Below are 16,173 nucleotides of genomic sequence, written 5' to 3' on the forward strand. Positions count from 1 at the left end.
ATCATAGACATCTAGTACTCCCTCAAACATTAACACAATAGCACATTCTTGGTTAAGAGCAGGAAGTTCACCAGTTAAAGACCTGCCTGGATTATATGAGACCCTATCTCAAAGCAAAACACAAATAATGGTTAGATAAGTTTGATATCACATAATGGGAAAAGGAAATAGAGAGAGGAGAATGAGGGATAACAGGAGAGAAGGAATGAGAATGGTTACTATTGGGAGTTTCAAAGTGCTTTCCCAATACAAGCGTTTGCGCACTTAGTTTCCTCGTCCCAGTGAATTTAACGCAAGGGAAATGTTCAGACTTGGTAGTAAATAGTGACACCCAAGCAGTACGGAGCGACAGTTCGGCAGATGCGCTTTTCGCCAGACTTCGTCAAAGGGCACTGAAGTATGAAAGGAGGAGCTGGCATTTCCAAAGAGTGGGAAAGAGGTTGCATTTTCGAACTGGGAGCCGAGACCCGCGCTGTCAGCCTAGACGGGAGCCCGAGACAGGCGGACCTGGGCACTGCGGAAGCGGAACTCATGCCCCAGGCACCGCGGCTCGGCTTCCGGCGGGCACCGTTTCCAGACGCACCGGCGAGTGCTGCGCAGATGGTGGCGCGCCTCTGCTCTAAGGTGGTGAGAGAAGGCCCGACACCGGACGGCCCTCTCTCCTAGCTTTCTCTACGGCGGGTCGACCCCGAACAGCGGCGGAGATTCTGAGCTTCTCGCTTCAGCGGCCGGTTAGTGGGAGTAGCGGCCTTCGAAGGCTCGGCCGTAGAACCACGGAGAGGACAACTGCGTGTCATCCCGCTGGAGGTGGGGTCCGGGGTGGGGGGTGGAGGGGAGCGGGCGCTGGTCAGAGGGGGAGGGTCATCTTGTTGGGTCTCACTACTACTTCCGGGAGACGCCTCTGAAAGCAGGACGTGCCAGGGCTACTTACCTCCTAGCCCATTGGTTAACTGCTTGCTGGGTGAGCTTTTTTCCAGTTGCTGATTGGCCCAAATGCCAATCTAGGTCGCTGGGGAAGCGTTACTCGAGGCTAGATCGAGGTGAGATTGGTCGGGTTCCCGAGGCCAGTTTGTATATTGGAGTGGGGACTTCCTTCCACCCCCACCCCGGGGCTTCAATTAACAGGGTAAGGAAAAGAATCGGTATCGAGATAGTGGGGGCAGATGACAAGAAAGTGAAGGTTTGGAAGCCAGCTAACCTCACTTCTTTACCGAACCCTAGCTACACCCAGCTGGGAACGTGATAGGAAGGCCTTTGAGAAAGGAGGAGGCTCAATCCTTGCAACAGTGACGGTGTAGGAGGAGAGGCCTTCTGGGAGGTTTTTGTTATCTAATTGTATAAGTTTCTAATTTCGTAGGTGAACGTGTGGCAGACCTTCCGGAGACTTTAGCTTTGGCCTTGCAGGGGAGTGGGGAGACTACCAGGTGTTCTCGGACTTCAGAATCAGTTACTGAATAATTCATCTTTTCTTTTTATTACTTCAGATGAGCAGCTCTCAAAAAAGGCACAAACAACAGAAGAATGGATACAGTTTCATATGTTAAAAGAATGTTAAAAGGAAAATAAGGTATTCACTTTGGTTACTTACGGTATTACTTAACGGTTAGTTAGTTATCCAAGAATATTGCCTTGGAGGAGAAAGTCTTAGGTTTTGCATAATATCTAAGGAGCTTGAGTTTTTTTTCTTTTGGTTAGATTTCTATTTTTTAAACTTCTATTTAAAATATCACGTGACTGCTCTGCCCACCAAATATGTTCTTTGCCAATTATCCTGATTACCCACCAAACAGAAAACTTTTAGTTTTTAATGTTATCAATTAGCATCTTGAGTGAATCTTGCCCCCCCCCCCCTTGTTTTTCAAGGCAGGGTTTCTCTGTGTAGTCGTGGTTGTCCTAGAATTTATTCTGTAGACCAGGCTGATCTGGAACACACAGAGATCTGCCTGCCTCTTTCTCCTGAGTGTTGGAAATAAAAGCAGGTGCTACTCTACCTAGCGTTGCATTTTAAAATTTAGTTTTTTTGTTCTTTTGTATTTGTTTTTGATTTTTTTCCCCCCCTGAGACAGGGTTTCTCTCTGTAACCCTTACTGTCCTGGAACTTGATCAGTAGACCAGACTGGCCTTGAACTGAAAGATTGACCTGCCTGTGCTTCTCAAGAGCTGGGATTAAAAAGGCCTGTACCACCACTACCCAGATAGTTTAATTTTTTTTTATTATTTAAATGCATCCAGTACTCATGCATGTCAAATATTTTTGTAGACCAGGCTGGCCTCAAACTCACAGAGATCTGCTTGCCTCTACTGCCTGAGGGTTGGGATTAAAGGCGTGTGCCACCACCTGGCTTGCTTGTCAAATCTTAGAATGAAGAACTCACACATTAAAAAACGACAACCCCAGAACTTTTAGGAGCTAACAGAACTAAGCTTACTACTTTACGTAATTCGTAAGAGTTGTCATTGAACCAGACACAGTTCAGCACATATTTCTCATATCTGAATATCAAACTGACCATCTTTTAAAACTTTTTTTCTGTTTCTCAAAGAAGTTGAGTATAAAAGCCTTCATAGTATTAAATTTTTTAGTCTTGAATTTTTTTGTTTCCTTAATATTCAAAGGGTTCTTGTGCTGGACAGTGGTGGCGCACACCTTTAATCCCAGCACTCAGGAGGCAGAGGCAGGCGGATCTCTGAGTTCAAGACCAGCCTGGTCTACAAGAGATAGACAAGAGTCCACCACATTTGTAGAGGATATTGCACTCCTTCCAGAAAAGATCATGAATGTAATGTGATCACCACCATCTCATTGTATTTTATTGGAATGAAAATAGTTTTGCCTACTTTGTCTGCTGAAGAGACTCAGTTGCTCTCCTCAAGACTGTGAAAACCAACAGGAAACAGTATGTCATGCATGGCTCTGAGGATTGACAGGGCACAGCAGAGCTCTGCTTCTATCAGGCACCGTCCTTCAGCCTGGAATGGAATCTGGGAGTTTCAGCATGAATCCATCTAGATCTAGATCAAGAGGTAGTGGAGAAGAAACCCCATTTCAAGAAAATGAGAGACGATGGCAACAAGAGCGTCTCCACAGAGAAGAAGCCTATTATCAGTTTATTAATGAGCTCAGTGATGAAGATTATCGGCTAATGAGAGACCATAACCTTTTAGGCACCCCTGGTAAGAAATGGGCAAAAAAGCAAAACATTTTTTTTCTGTCATTGAAAGGAGAAATTTCAAAGTAAAGAGACTGCCTCCTTTTGAGCAGTATTTTGGTTTTTGTTTGTTTGTTTTATTTTGTTTTGTTTTGTTGGTTTTTCGAGACAGGGTTTCTCTGTAGTTTTAGAGCCTATCCTGGAACTAGTTCTTGTAGACCAGGCTGGTCTCAAACTCACAGAGATCCACCTGCCTCTACCTCCTTAGTGTTGGGATTAAAGGTATGCACCACCACTGTCCAGCTCAGAATAGTCTCTAAAGGTAAAAATGAATCACAATCGAAAGGATTCTTAGTGGCCTCTAGTGAATTCCATGCCAAGCCAGGTCTACATAGTAAAAGTATATCTCAATAACAAGCAACAGCAAAAACAAGAAAGAGTACAGCTGTGTTAGCCCAAGACTAATGCATTGACTTTGTGTGTATTCTTTGAACAGGAATCTGGGAGTTTCAGCATGAATCCATCTAGATCTAGATCAAGTGGTAGTGGAGAAGAAACCCCATTTCAAGAAAATGAGAGACGATGGCAACAAGAGCGTCTCCACAGAGAAGAAGCCTATTATCAGTTTATTAATGAGCTCAATGATGAAGATTATCGGCTAATGAGAGACCATAACCTTTTAGGCACCCCTGGTAAGAAATGGGCAAAAAAGCAAAACATTTTTTTTCTGTCATTGAAAGGAGAAATTTCAAAGTAAAGAGACTGCCTCCTTTTGAGCAGTATTTTGGTTTTTGTTTGTTTGTTTTATTTTGTTTTGTTTTGTTGGTTTTTCGAGACAGGGTTTCTCTGTAGTTTTAGAGCCTATCCTGGAACTAGTTCTTGTAGACCAGGCTGGTCTCAAACTCACAAGAGATCTGCCTCCCGAGTGCTGGGATTAAAGGTGTGCATTGAGCAGTCTTTTGTGAGTCTTAAGAATTATTCAGGGGGCTGGAGAGATGGCTCAGTGGTTAAGAGCACTGGCTGCCATTCCAGAGGTCCTGAGTTCAATTTCCAGCAACCATATGGTGACTCACAACCATCTGTAATGAGATCTTATGTGGGCATATATGGAAGCAGAATGTTGTATAATAAATAAATCTTTAAAAAGAAAATAAAAAGAATTATTCAGTATTGTCGGGCAGTGGTGGTACACACCTTTAATCCTAGCAGTCAGGAGGCAAAGGCAGGTGTATCTCTGTGAGTAGTTTCGGTACAGGCTCTAAAGCTACAGAGAAACCCTGTCTTAAAAAAAATAAACAAACAAAAAAAAAAGATTCAGTATAACAAAATCACTGCCTTCTGTGTTTTATAAATACATGAGAATACTGGATATATGGATTTATACTCAGACCAAACTTTAAAAATTTAATGTATGTGAATATTAAATGTTCTCATGTCTAATTCTCACCACCCTCTTACTGCCACCCCCATGTGGATGGGATTGGGATTTGAACCTAGGGTTTTATGTATGCCAGGCAGGTGTTCTACAATTGAACTGTACTTCGTTTCTTTTACATAATATTTGCATAAATAAAATGTTATTTAAAACTTTTGTTTTTAGATTTTCAAGGCAGGGTTTCTCTGTGTAACAGCTCTGGCTTTCTAGAACTAACTAACTCTTGTAGACCAGGCTGCCCTCGAAGTCATGGAGATCCTTCTCTGCTTCTTGAGTGCTGGGATTAAAGGTGTGCACCACCACTGCCCAGCTAAAACTTAATTCTTAATTTGAGGTGTAACATTTCAGCTAGATAATGATCACCCTAAAGTCCAGTGTCCTCTCTAAACTTTTTTCTCAAATTTACTTTATAATAAACTAGCTGAAATTTGTGTTTGCATATTTGTATGTTGGTGGCTCATATGATAAAATATTGGGGTAGAACTCAAGCACAAAGACTTGAATATTTCCCTAAAACTATTCTCTTCCTAATTTTTTTTAAAACTTTTAATGCATAATTGCAGCTTCTCGTTTATTTGTTCTTTTAAAGATTCATTTTAGTTTTAATTCTGTGTGTCGTGAATGCCCGAGTGCAAGTGTCTGAGGAGGCTAGAAGAGGCCCCTAGATCCAAGGTCATCAGACCTCCTAGAGCTGGCATTAAGAGTCGGTAGTGTGAGAGTGTGCAGATGCTGGGAACTGCTGAGCCATCGCTCCAGTCTTAGCTTATAGGTTCTTACGGTTCTTACTGAGAGGCTTTTGTTTTGTTTTGGTTTGGTTTTTTGAGACAGGGTTTCTCTGTGTAACAGTGTAACAGCCCTAGCTGTCTTGGAACTAGCTCTTGTAGACCAGGCTGGCCTTGAACTCAAAGAGATCCTCCCGCCTCTGCCTCCTGATTAGTGCCACCACCGACTGTCTAATTTAAAGGTTTTTTTTTTCATTGTTTCAGGAGAAATAACATCGGAGGAGCTACAGCAGCGCTTAGATAGAGCGAAGGAACAACTGGCATCCCAGCCTGGCTCGAGGAGTGGGACAGGTGATGGAGGTACTGATGTGCTCACTATTAGAGCAGGCTTGACTGCTGCCGTAATGAACAGACTGTGTCTTCTATAGTAGACTGTCAGGGACCAGGGGGCAGAAGAATAGGTTGAGTGTTTCTCACACATAGATTGCCTTCAGGAAGTTTATTTATACAAAATAGTTTATATACGTTTATCCTTCCTCTAATCTCCAGAGAGAAAAGCCAGGGCCTTATGTATACTTGATAAATATTATACCATTGAGCTACAACCCCTACTCAAATAAAGTTCTTTTTAATCTTAGCATGTACACTACATTTTTTTTATATTGATGTGACTTAAAGTTTATATACAGCATGGTACAGAGAGACTGACAGTTGGGAAACTGGTTTTGTTACTCTGTTCTGTTGGTTTGTTTGCTTTTTATTTTACCAAGAAAACCCTAAATCATATTTTAAAAAAATTATGTGGTAAGCCAGATACTAATGATAAAATCACTTCAAACTAATAGAAATTGTAGACTTAAGAGCAAGCCCAACTTTAGAGCCCGCCTTCTGTTCTGCCTTCTCTCCCAGAGACGGTCACACTAGCAGTTTGTCACCAGTAAGCTGAGGGTTCTTTTGCTCTCTCTGGGCTAGACACTGGGTAGTTTCATGCAGAGATAACTAATGTGATTTTAGCATTAGATGCAGAAAGTGAGATTTCTTACTAAATCCCCTCCCTGTAGTCTTTCTGCGCCTAGTATTCACTTGGCTTACATTTTACCTGTGTCCTATTACATGCCCTGGTTTAGGCTCTTTCTCATCTCACTCTCCCAATGGCTCTAGTGTCTTGGTTCTTGGGTACTCCAGGATAAACACACAGGATAAACTAAAGAGGAAGCTAAGATCTACATCCATGAAATTGGAGGCTTGGTAGCATGATTTATTTATTACTCTGAATAGCAGATTTTTTTCTTTGAGTTTATGATTAAGGTTTTTTTTTTTTTTAAGATTTATCCATTATATATACAGTGATCTGCCTACATGAATGCCTACAGGTCAGAAGAGGGCACCAGATCTCATTATAGATGATTGTGAGTCACCATGTGGTTTCTGGGAATTGAACTCAGGACTCAGCCAGTGCTCTTAACCTTTGAACCATCTCTCCAGCACCTCATGATGAAGATTTTTAAGTTGCATATTTAGAGCTGAGTGGACGTTAACTAAACCTAAGACCCCTGGGTTTCTAAAGTAAAGACATAAAGAGAAATAGTGGGAAGATTGGATCATCGCCTCAGTTATAGATAGACACATGCTGCCTGTTACTTTAGCTCTTAAGGCAACTCTAGTGTTTCAGATAGAAAAGTTTTTTTTTTTTAAAGATTTATTTATTTATTATGTATACAACATTCTGCCTCGATGTATGCCCGCACGCCAGAGGAGGGCGCCAGATCTCAGTACAGATGGTTGTGAGCCACCATGTGGTTGCTGGGAATTGAACTCAGGACCTCTGGAAGAGCAGCCAGTGCTCTTAACCTCTGAGCCATCTCTCCAGCCCCCCAGATAGAAAAGTTTTATATAATAGGTAACTCAGTACAAATAAAACCCTTAAATTTTTTTCAAAATCTATTTCATTATTTCAAGCATTATATAAATCTTTAAAATATTATCACTTATTTCAAGAAATAAATGTGTTCATAATGCAGTCTTAAAAGCTAATTTCTTCTCATGGAAAAGCTGCCAGTTCAGAAGAAGGCAGGAAATGGACCTTCTCATCAGCCTTTCTAGAGTCACCCATGACAGCAGACCCAGCCTAGCTTAGCTGTGCCTCCCTCTGATACAGCCACTGCCCTTTTTCAAGTCCTGGGAGGACAGTTACATCTCTTCCTCATAGTGAAACTGCAGCCTTTGAGGTGGTATCACTGGTTTGTAAACCTTGGTGTTTGTTGTGCTTAGCAATAAGGGTAAAGGAGCTCAGAGTCCCAGTGTAAATGTAGTGCTGTGAGAGCACCAACAATGTGGATAAAAGATTAACAATTAAGATTATAAGGTAAGGTTAGCAAGTGATACTCCTTCAGGCTCCTAGTCCATCAGTCAAGTCTGAGGAGGGAGACAACCTTTGACCCTAGCCATTATGTCTTTCAGGGCAGAGTCAGTCCCAGTTACTGTTCTGTGTTCAAATGAAGCAACTTTATAAGAAAAAAAGTTGCTGCTTATTAACCTTCCCCTAATTCAGGCAGTGCTGTTAGCTCCCTCCATTGTGGTCGTGCTCCTCCCATAATTAGCGGCAGCTGGGAAACGAGAGTGACCTGAGGCACTCATCCATTCAACCCAGAGCTCAGAGATCATCGTTCAACAACATTGTCCTCTCTGTCCCTTTGGCAAGGGAACAGATGGCCTTAGAGTAAAATGTAACCATTTTGAGTACTATTTGTGCCTTAGTTCTCTTTTGTGTGTGTCTTTTCTTGTTTTGGTATCAGAATAAAGGTGGCTTCCTGGAGAGAGTTTGGGTGTCTCACTCAGTTCCTTCTGTCCCATGCAGTACTTTGACAGTGCTGGTGCTCATGCTCCTTTGAAGGGCTGGTACGATTCTGTGTTGAGTCTATCTGGTCCTGGACTGTTTTGTTTGTTTGGTTTGGTTTTTGATTTTTAGTTGAGAGACTTAGTTACTACTTCAAGCTCATTACTAGTTATCTATTATTTCAAATTATTTGTTTCATCTTGGTTTCTTCTTGACCCATTACTCAATATTGTGTTTAGGCTCTGTGAGTTTTTTTTAGTGTTTTTCTAACTCTTGATGCCCAGCTTTATTTTGTAGTGATAAAGAGCATGGGTGTTATTTCAGTTTTTCAGTTTTCCTATATTCACTAGGCATGCTTTGTGACCTACTGTGTGCTCTGTTTTGTACAAAGTACAATGAGTTATGAGAGGAATTTATATTCTTCAAAGTTATGAATGTTCCCTAGATGTCTGTTAGGTCCGTTCATCTTTTTACTTCCTCAAAAAAATATGCCTACAAAAAAATATATGCTTACCTGTGAGAAACAGACATCTTTTAATTCCAGCCCTCGGGAAGCAGAATCAGGCGGATCTCTGTGAGTTCGAGGCCAGCCTGGTCTACAGAGTGAGTTCCAGAACTGGCTCCATAGCTACTGAAAAACCCTGTCTCAAGGGGCTGGAGAGATGACTCAGAGGTTAAGAGCAGTGACTGCTCTTCCAGAGGTCATGAGTTCAAGTCCCAGCAACCACATGGTGGCTCACAACCATCCATGAGATCTGGTGCCCTTTTCTGACCTGCGGGTGTACATGTAGACAGAACACTGTATGCATTATAAATAAAATCTTTTTTAGAAAAAAAAGAAAACCAGAAAAGCAAAGCAGCCAAGTCACTAGAGAAGTCTTAAAAAAAAAAAAAAACCCTGTCTCAAAAAAACAACAAAAAAGTAGCTACAGCTTTTTGCCTGTTTGTTTACTAGTTCTGTTTTTTTTTTTGGGTACTTTTTCTCATCCTTTTGCCATAAGGGGATGTCTGTTGCTCACGAGTAGGCATATTTCTTTGAGGAAGCAAAAAGATGAATCCTGTTTTCTAATTTAATCTGATAGTCTTTAACTAGTGAATTAAGACCAGTTTAACTTTATTATTGAAGAGTGTATATTAATTTTTGTCCTTTTGATGAATTTTTGGTGTTAGACATATTTTGATTAATTTCCTGATATCATTTATTTATCTCCTGTGACCTGGGGAATGTATTTTAGTCTGAAGTATTCTTTCTGGTATCCTCTGTAGAGCTAGCCTAATGGTCACAGATTGGTTTAATCTGTTTTTATCATGGAACATTTTTATTTTTCATTTATAGAGGAGTTTTGCTGGCTTTACTATTCTGGCATTTATGATCTTTCAGAACTTGGGTAATGTCTTTGAGGGTTTTTATTCGCTAACCAGCTATTTCTGTGTGGGGCCTGCCTAGATGAGACTTGAGCCTTCTCTCTTGCAGCTTCAATACCCCTTCTTCTGTGTTTTATCTGCAATATAATAGTCGCTTTTCTTCTGCTCTTGTTGTTTAAGGCCATCTGTCAAGACTTGGGAAATTTTCTTCTGAGATTTTTGGTTTTGTTTGTTTTTTGTTTTTCTCTGTAGCTTTGGAGCCTACTTTGGAACTCCCTCTGTAGACCAGGCAGGCCTCAGACTCACAGAGATCGCCTGCCTCTGCCTCCTGAGTGCTAGGATTAAAGGCGTGCACAACCACTACCCGCTTTCTTCTGAGATTTTATTGAAAAATGTTTTCTGTACCATTGACCTGGAATTATCTTTCTTTTATGCCCATAATTTATAAATTTGATTTTTATCATGATGTTCAAAGATTCTGCATGTTCTGTTTATGCTTTTTTTCCATTTCTTATTTTCTTTGAACGAATGATCCAAATCTTCTAGCCTGCCTTCAAGTTCTGATGTTACTATGCCATCTAAATTGCCTAACTTTTCATTTCCAGCTTCATTTCAGATTAGATTTTAATAGTCTGTCTTTTTCACGTCCTATTTTCATGTTGTGATTGTTTTCCTTGGCTATGTATTTATTTCTGCTCTCATCAAGTTCATTCAGATACTTACACTTGTCTTCTTCAAATTCTTTGACCTCTTGGATTGTGTTTAATTCTTCTTTTGAATTCTGTGCCTGAAATTTTGTCCTAAGTGGTCCTCTTCATTGCTAATTTTTTTGAGCAGACATTGTCTTGGTTTTTTCTCTAGTTTGTTTTTGCAATAAGCCCTGGGCATTTGGAGTTAGGTTGTTAGATGTTTTTTTCTGTGTGGCTCAAGATGGTCTGAGTACCCAGGGCAGTTCTGAGGGGGTTGAGCTGAGGGGAAGAGGTCCCTTACTAAATCCATGTTGGGTCAGCTACATGGATGGACGTGACTGGTGGGAGTTCTCAAAGCAGGAGAGAGATGGAACCCAGTTGAGGAGAGATTGCCTTACTCAGTTGGGCTATAGTGGGACAGCTGACCCAGGGGAGAGATTGCTTTATGGGGTTTACACAAGACTGGGCTGGACCTTGTGGATGGTGTCAGCTGGTGAAGATTCCTGAGTTTAGAAAGTAGAGTTTTTCTTTAAACATAATTGTGCAATTGTGTGTGTGTGTGTGTGTGTGTGTGTGTGTGTGTGTGTGTGAGAGAGAGAGAGAGAGAGAGAGAGAGAGAGAGAGAGAGAGAGAGAGAGAGAGAGAGAGAGAGAGAGAGAGAGAGAAGACAATTTGTATAAGGCGGTTTCTGGGGCTCCCACTCATGTCAGTTAGGCTTGGCAGCATTTACCCACTGAGCCATATCATAGGCCCAGCATTCTAATTTCTCTAATGTGCTTTTAATACGCTTTTAGGAAGTTTGATTTTTTTTCATTCATTTAAATAAGGCAGATATTTAATTCAATAAAACTATCTTGCAGTGTTTTAATAAAGATCAGGTCTGATCATTTATAGAACTTGACCTTAAGCTGATCTGATTTACTTTTTAGACTCAGAAAACCATAGAGAAAATTCAGATGAAGATTCTCTGCTACGATGGTTGAACACTTTTCGGCGCACTGGAAATATGACTCGAACTGGACAGAATGGGAACCAAAGTTGGACAGCTGTGAGTCGAACAAACCCAAACAGTGGAGAGTTTGGGTTCAGCCTGGAAATCCACATAAATCCTGACAACAGAGGCTCTGAAGCTAATGGGGAGGATTATACAGACATTCCTCTGTCAGGTGTTAGCAGAGATCCTAGGCAGCAAAGATCATCTAGTCCTGTGGCTATGCGAACGAGAAGCCAAACCTCCATGAGTTCCAGTGGTCCAGGGGGTAGGCGTGGTGCAAGGGGTCAGAGGTCAGTGCAGGGATCCTTCTCAGCACGGGGAAGGCTAAGAAATGGAATTGGAGGAGCTCCTAGAGTTAGTGGCCATCGCACTAATGTTATCAACACTCACACAAACCAGTCAGATGGTAGTAATTTCAGGCAAAGGGAACGACAGCGGTTTGGAGCAGCACATATTTGGGAAAATGGGGCTAGAAGTAATGTTACAGTGAGGAACACAAACCAAAGATTAGAGCCAATAAGATTACGTCCTGCTTTCAGGAGTCGAAGCCGGTCCCCAATTCAGACACAGAATGGTATTGTTTATCATAATTCCCAAAGGCAGAGTAGACCAGTCCAGCAAACTGGTAGGAACAGGTCTGTTAGGCATAGAGGTGTAACTCAAGTCTTTTTAGAACAAGGTAGGGCACGCAGAGGTACTATTTACACACCACTGTCCAACTCAAGACTTGTGTCAAGAATAACAGTAGAAGAAGGAGAATCCAACAGGTCCTCAGCTGCCACACAGCGTCACCCAGCAATCACTCTAGACCTGCAAGTCAGGAGGATTCGTCCTGGAGAAACTCGAGATAGGGATAGCATTGCAAATAGAACCCGATCTAGGGCAGGGCTGGCAGAAAGTACAGTTGAAAGCAACAGCGGGGGCTTTCACAGAACTATTTCTCATTTAGAGCGCTCAGGTGTCCGAACCTATGTGAGTACCATAACAGTTCCTCTTCGTAGGATTTCTGAGAATGAGGTGGTTGAACCATCCTCTGTGGCTCTTCGGTCAATTTTAAGGCAGATCATGACTGGGTTTGGAGAGCTGAGTTCGCTAACAGAGGTGGAACCTGAGTCGGAGAATCAAAGAAATGATCAGCGTTTACCAGAGCTGTACCTAGAACTGAATAACGTAGATGTGGCTGACAACGGCAGTCAGCTGGGTGGAGGTTCTTCACAAGCCAGGAGGGCCCAAGAAGACAGTGCTGAAATGCTAGATGTGAGTGAGCCCACCCCGACACAGGCCCACAGCAGTAGCAGTAGGAATAGAAGGCAGTTAGAGAGGGCAGACAGTGTAGTTGAGGCTGGAACATTGCCCATTCTGCGCCTCGCTCATTTCTTCTTACTGAATGAAGGTGATGATGATCCAGTTCGTGGTTTAACCAAAGAGCAGATTGACAATCTTTCTACCAGGAGCTATGAACAAACCGGGGTTGACAGTGAGTTAGGTAAAGTGTGTAGTGTGTGCATCAGTGACTATGTGGCTGGGAACAAGCTCAGGCAGCTGCCGTGTCTGCATGAGTTTCACATTCATTGTATTGATCGCTGGCTGTCAGAGAACTGCACCTGTCCAGTCTGCCGGCGGCCTGTCTTAGAATTTGGGGCCACAAACAATGGATGAAATGACAGGATCTGGTCAGTGCTGTATATTACTGGAGCCACATAGTCAAACACTTCTTGAGTTACTTGTGATGAGGTCATCAAGATGAAAAACCTATCAGATTATAGTTTGCACTATTTTTTGTGTGCTTTTTTTTTAAACTTGTTACAAAGAGGTTGTTTATATAAAATTTAAATATGCAGATGTTAAATTATCCAAAAGTAAAGAATAGTTAATATTGCTAGAACCAAATAACCTTCAAAATGTTTTTATTTTGGTAATTTTGTCATGCTAAGCACTTTTGTATCTGCACAACTCAGTATGTTAGGACTCATGATTCTTTCTTTCAATACTGCAGTAGGTATGGCTGGGATTGTCCAGTTGCAGCTCAGTGCTATGTTTGGACACTACTGTCTAAGTCTTTGTAGACTGTTTGCTGAATGTCTGCTAGATATACTTAAGTTACTTGAAGTAGTTTAACACGTAGCACACTGTATGTGTGTATGCAGATATGTAACTATGGTGAACATATCCATGCTAAAAACTACAAGTTTGAGACTTACTTAAGCTTTGGGGCTTAGACTGCATATGACACAGGGTTAACAGTGACAAAATCATCTCTAAGAGGAAGTGAATTAAATTATAGGTTAAAATAGAGATTGTTTACTGAAGCGTGTCTGACAATCTGACTTACTAGAGAGTGAGTGATATATAATAATGAACCTAGTATTTCTTTATTCATAAATGGAATGTGGAAAATTTTATGTTGAATAGTTTAAGTTCGTTTTTTTGTGACTTTTTCAGAAGTACAAACACTTCTCGGGGCTAGGTAGGGTTTACAGCATGCTTGATTTCTCAAATTTAGTTTTAAAATTTGAAATACTTTAAAATCTATTAAATAGTGAAATGCATAGAAAATATGTTAATTTGGATGCCAAAAAGCTCCAAAAAAATAAAGCCTTTAAAAGAACATAGAGTTTATATAAACACAAAGTATGCATTAAAAGTCTATTTCTACCAGTAAACCCGACAAACCGTGTGTGGACTCATTTCTCTCTGTTGTTCCACTGTGACTGTTCACCTCCAAATACTTAATTCCACACTGGGTGGCAAGTGCAGTGGCAGGTGCTGAGGATTTACTAGGTGACAGACAGAGCAAGTCTGTCTTCATGGAAAAGACATTTGCTCTTAGAAGGAACAAATCAATTTTACTTGGATGTTCCTATGAATATATGACACAGGTCTCTTTCATGTGTGGGTGGTACCACTTTGTCAGACTACAAGAAAATACTTCATGTCAAATCCTGAGAGATTTAGAAATGCCTCCATGTTTAACTTTTCTTATAGTTAGTGATTATGTTTAATTCATAAGGTTAATTGGATGCCCAGAAATAACACAGAGTGCATTCACCAAAGTGAAAAATTTTTATAAAAGTTAGGCCTTTGGGGTAAATAACTTTTGTGGGTTTATGGGGCATGAGTCAAAGAAGATTTGAAGGTCTTTGTGTATCAGTAATTAAGAGATTTTTATGTAGCTGTTGTATGACAAGATTTATACATTTATCCCTTGATGGTTTTAATGACAAGTGTCAGGGTAGTTTTTCTTTTTTTAAAGATTTATTTATTATGTATACAACATTATCCCTCCATGTATGCCCACATGCCAGAGGAAGGCGCCAGATATCATTACAGATGGTTGTAAGCCACCATGTAGTTGCTGGGAATTGAACTCAGGACCTCTGGAAGAGCAGCTAGTGCTCTTAACCACTGAGCCATCTCTCCAGCCCCAAGGGGTAGTTTTTCATGGTTAAAGATTACTTTGGAGAGATGGCTTAATGGTTAAGAGCACTGGCTGCTCTTCCAGAGATCCTGAGTTAAATTCCCAGCAACCATATGGTGACTCACAACCATCTATAGTGAGATCTGATACCTTTTTCTGGCAAAAAGTCAATAGAGTGCTCAAATATATAAAATCAATCTTTAAAAAAAAAAGATTAGTACCACATATGGGACACAGCAGAATGGACAGACATGGAAACAAACCACAAAGGAAGTGTTATAATAAAATGGCACTCCTAGGGCTCTGGAGTCAGTAACATGCTTGCCAGGAGACCATGAGGAACTGAGTTCTGTCCCTAGCAGCCATGTAAAAGCTGGGCATAGTGAAGCATGCCTATACTTTTAGCGTTGGGGGGCAGACAGATCCCCAGGGCTCATTGATTGTCCAGTCTGGCCAAATTGATTCAATGAGAGATCCTGACTCAAAAAGCAGAGAGCAGTTGAGGAAGACACTTCAGTTGACCTCTGGCCTCCACACAGATGAGCACAAACACATGAAAGCGCCCAGACTAGCCAGGCAGCAGTGGTGCATGCCTTTAATCCCAGCACTTGGGAGACAGGCAGGACAAGGACAGCCTAGTCTGCAGAGCTAGTTCCAGGACAGACAGAGAAACTCTGCTCAAAACACAAAAACCAAAATATCATGATTCTATCACTTAACACTCATCATTTGTCTGATGGCAGTGCAACTAGAAAGAAATTTGGTGTCTCGTGTGAAAGGTATTCCTGGAGAGACTAGAGCCTGACACATCACAGATACAGGGATACCAGTTTAGATATCTCACACATCTCACAAGTCTCAGAGAGATCACACATCTTCATTGTGTCCTTCCTAAGGGCAGACAGTCATTCAGTCCCAAAGAAACACATGGAGGCCCATATTAATTATAAACAGGTTGGCCTATTAACTCAGGCTTCTTATTAACTAATTCTTATATTAGCCCATAATTCTTGTCTGTGTTAGCCATATGGCTTGGTACCTTTATCAGTGAGGCATTTTCATCTTGCTTCCTCTACATCTGGGTAACAACAATAGACTGAGCCTTTCCTCTTCCCAGAATTCTCCTGTTCTGGTTGCCCCACCTACACTTACTACCTGGCTACTGGCCAATCAGTGTTTTATTAAACAATACAAGTGACAAATCTTTATAGGGTACAAGACCATTGTCCCACGGTTTCCTTTTTCTTTTCAAAACAAGAACTCTAATCTTTGTTTAGCTTTTATCCTGACCATTATCCATAGCAATTTGTAACCAACACTCTAAACAAAGACAAACATCCATAATCCATTTTGCGGGGAATGTGGGTATAGTTTTCTAGGCTACTTCCTGCTGACTGGGGGCCCTGATAATCTTACGGGGACCTAAAGAAAATTTAAGATTAAGATCAAGTCCTGACTGAATAATTCTGTGAGGCTTGATCATCTCAGCCAACACTCTTGAGGCTGTTCTGGATGTAGAACTCAGAGGAAACTCCCAAAAGAGGTCCTCTGAAATGTTGCGTCAT

The 16,173-nt window shown here is 41.3% G+C and overlaps 1 protein-coding gene across 6 annotated transcripts; it reads left to right on the forward strand.

Annotated features, from left to right (window-relative positions):
- Positions 1-538: 538 nt before the first annotated feature.
- Rnf6 (ring finger protein 6) lies at positions 539-13,853 on the forward strand. Of its 6 annotated transcripts, none has more exons than XM_050161938.1 (5): positions 539-807; positions 1,485-1,567; positions 3,646-3,841; positions 5,571-5,657; positions 11,126-13,853. In XM_050161938.1, the coding sequence occupies exons 3-5, from the start codon at positions 3,664-3,666 to the stop codon at positions 12,847-12,849; spliced, it is 1,989 nt and encodes a 662-aa protein (XP_050017895.1). In that variant the 5' UTR covers positions 539-807; positions 1,485-1,567; positions 3,646-3,663; the 3' UTR covers positions 12,850-13,853. The 6 variants fall into 6 exon arrangements, with proteins under 6 accessions (XP_050017895.1, XP_050017891.1, XP_050017894.1 ...); XM_050161934.1 differs by having other exon boundaries at positions 540-807; positions 5,571-5,666; XM_050161937.1 differs by lacking the exon at positions 539-807 and adding an exon at positions 939-961 and having other exon boundaries at positions 5,571-5,666.
- The last annotated feature ends 2,320 nt before the right edge of the window (positions 13,854-16,173 follow it).

The sequence above is a fragment of the Alexandromys fortis genome, unplaced genomic scaffold (genome assembly GCF_014885135.2).
Source record: "Alexandromys fortis isolate MF-2015 unplaced genomic scaffold, M_Fortis_MF-2015_v1.1 scaffold_118, whole genome shotgun sequence".
NCBI classification, from domain to species: domain Eukaryota; kingdom Metazoa; phylum Chordata; class Mammalia; order Rodentia; family Cricetidae; genus Alexandromys; species Alexandromys fortis.

Bases quoted from the DNA above. Each gene is read 5' to 3' on its own strand.
- Rnf6 (XM_050161939.1), top strand. From the start codon at position 2,976: ATGGAATCTGGGAGTTTCAGCATGAATCCATCTAGATCTAGATCAAGA. The intron at 3,175-5,570 runs GTAAGAAATGGG...TCATTGTTTCAG, and splicing joins TAACCTTTTAGGCACCCCTG to GAGAAATAACATCGGAGGAG. The intron at 5,667-11,125 runs GTACTGATGTGC...TTTACTTTTTAG, and splicing joins GAGTGGGACAGGTGATGGAG to ACTCAGAAAACCATAGAGAA.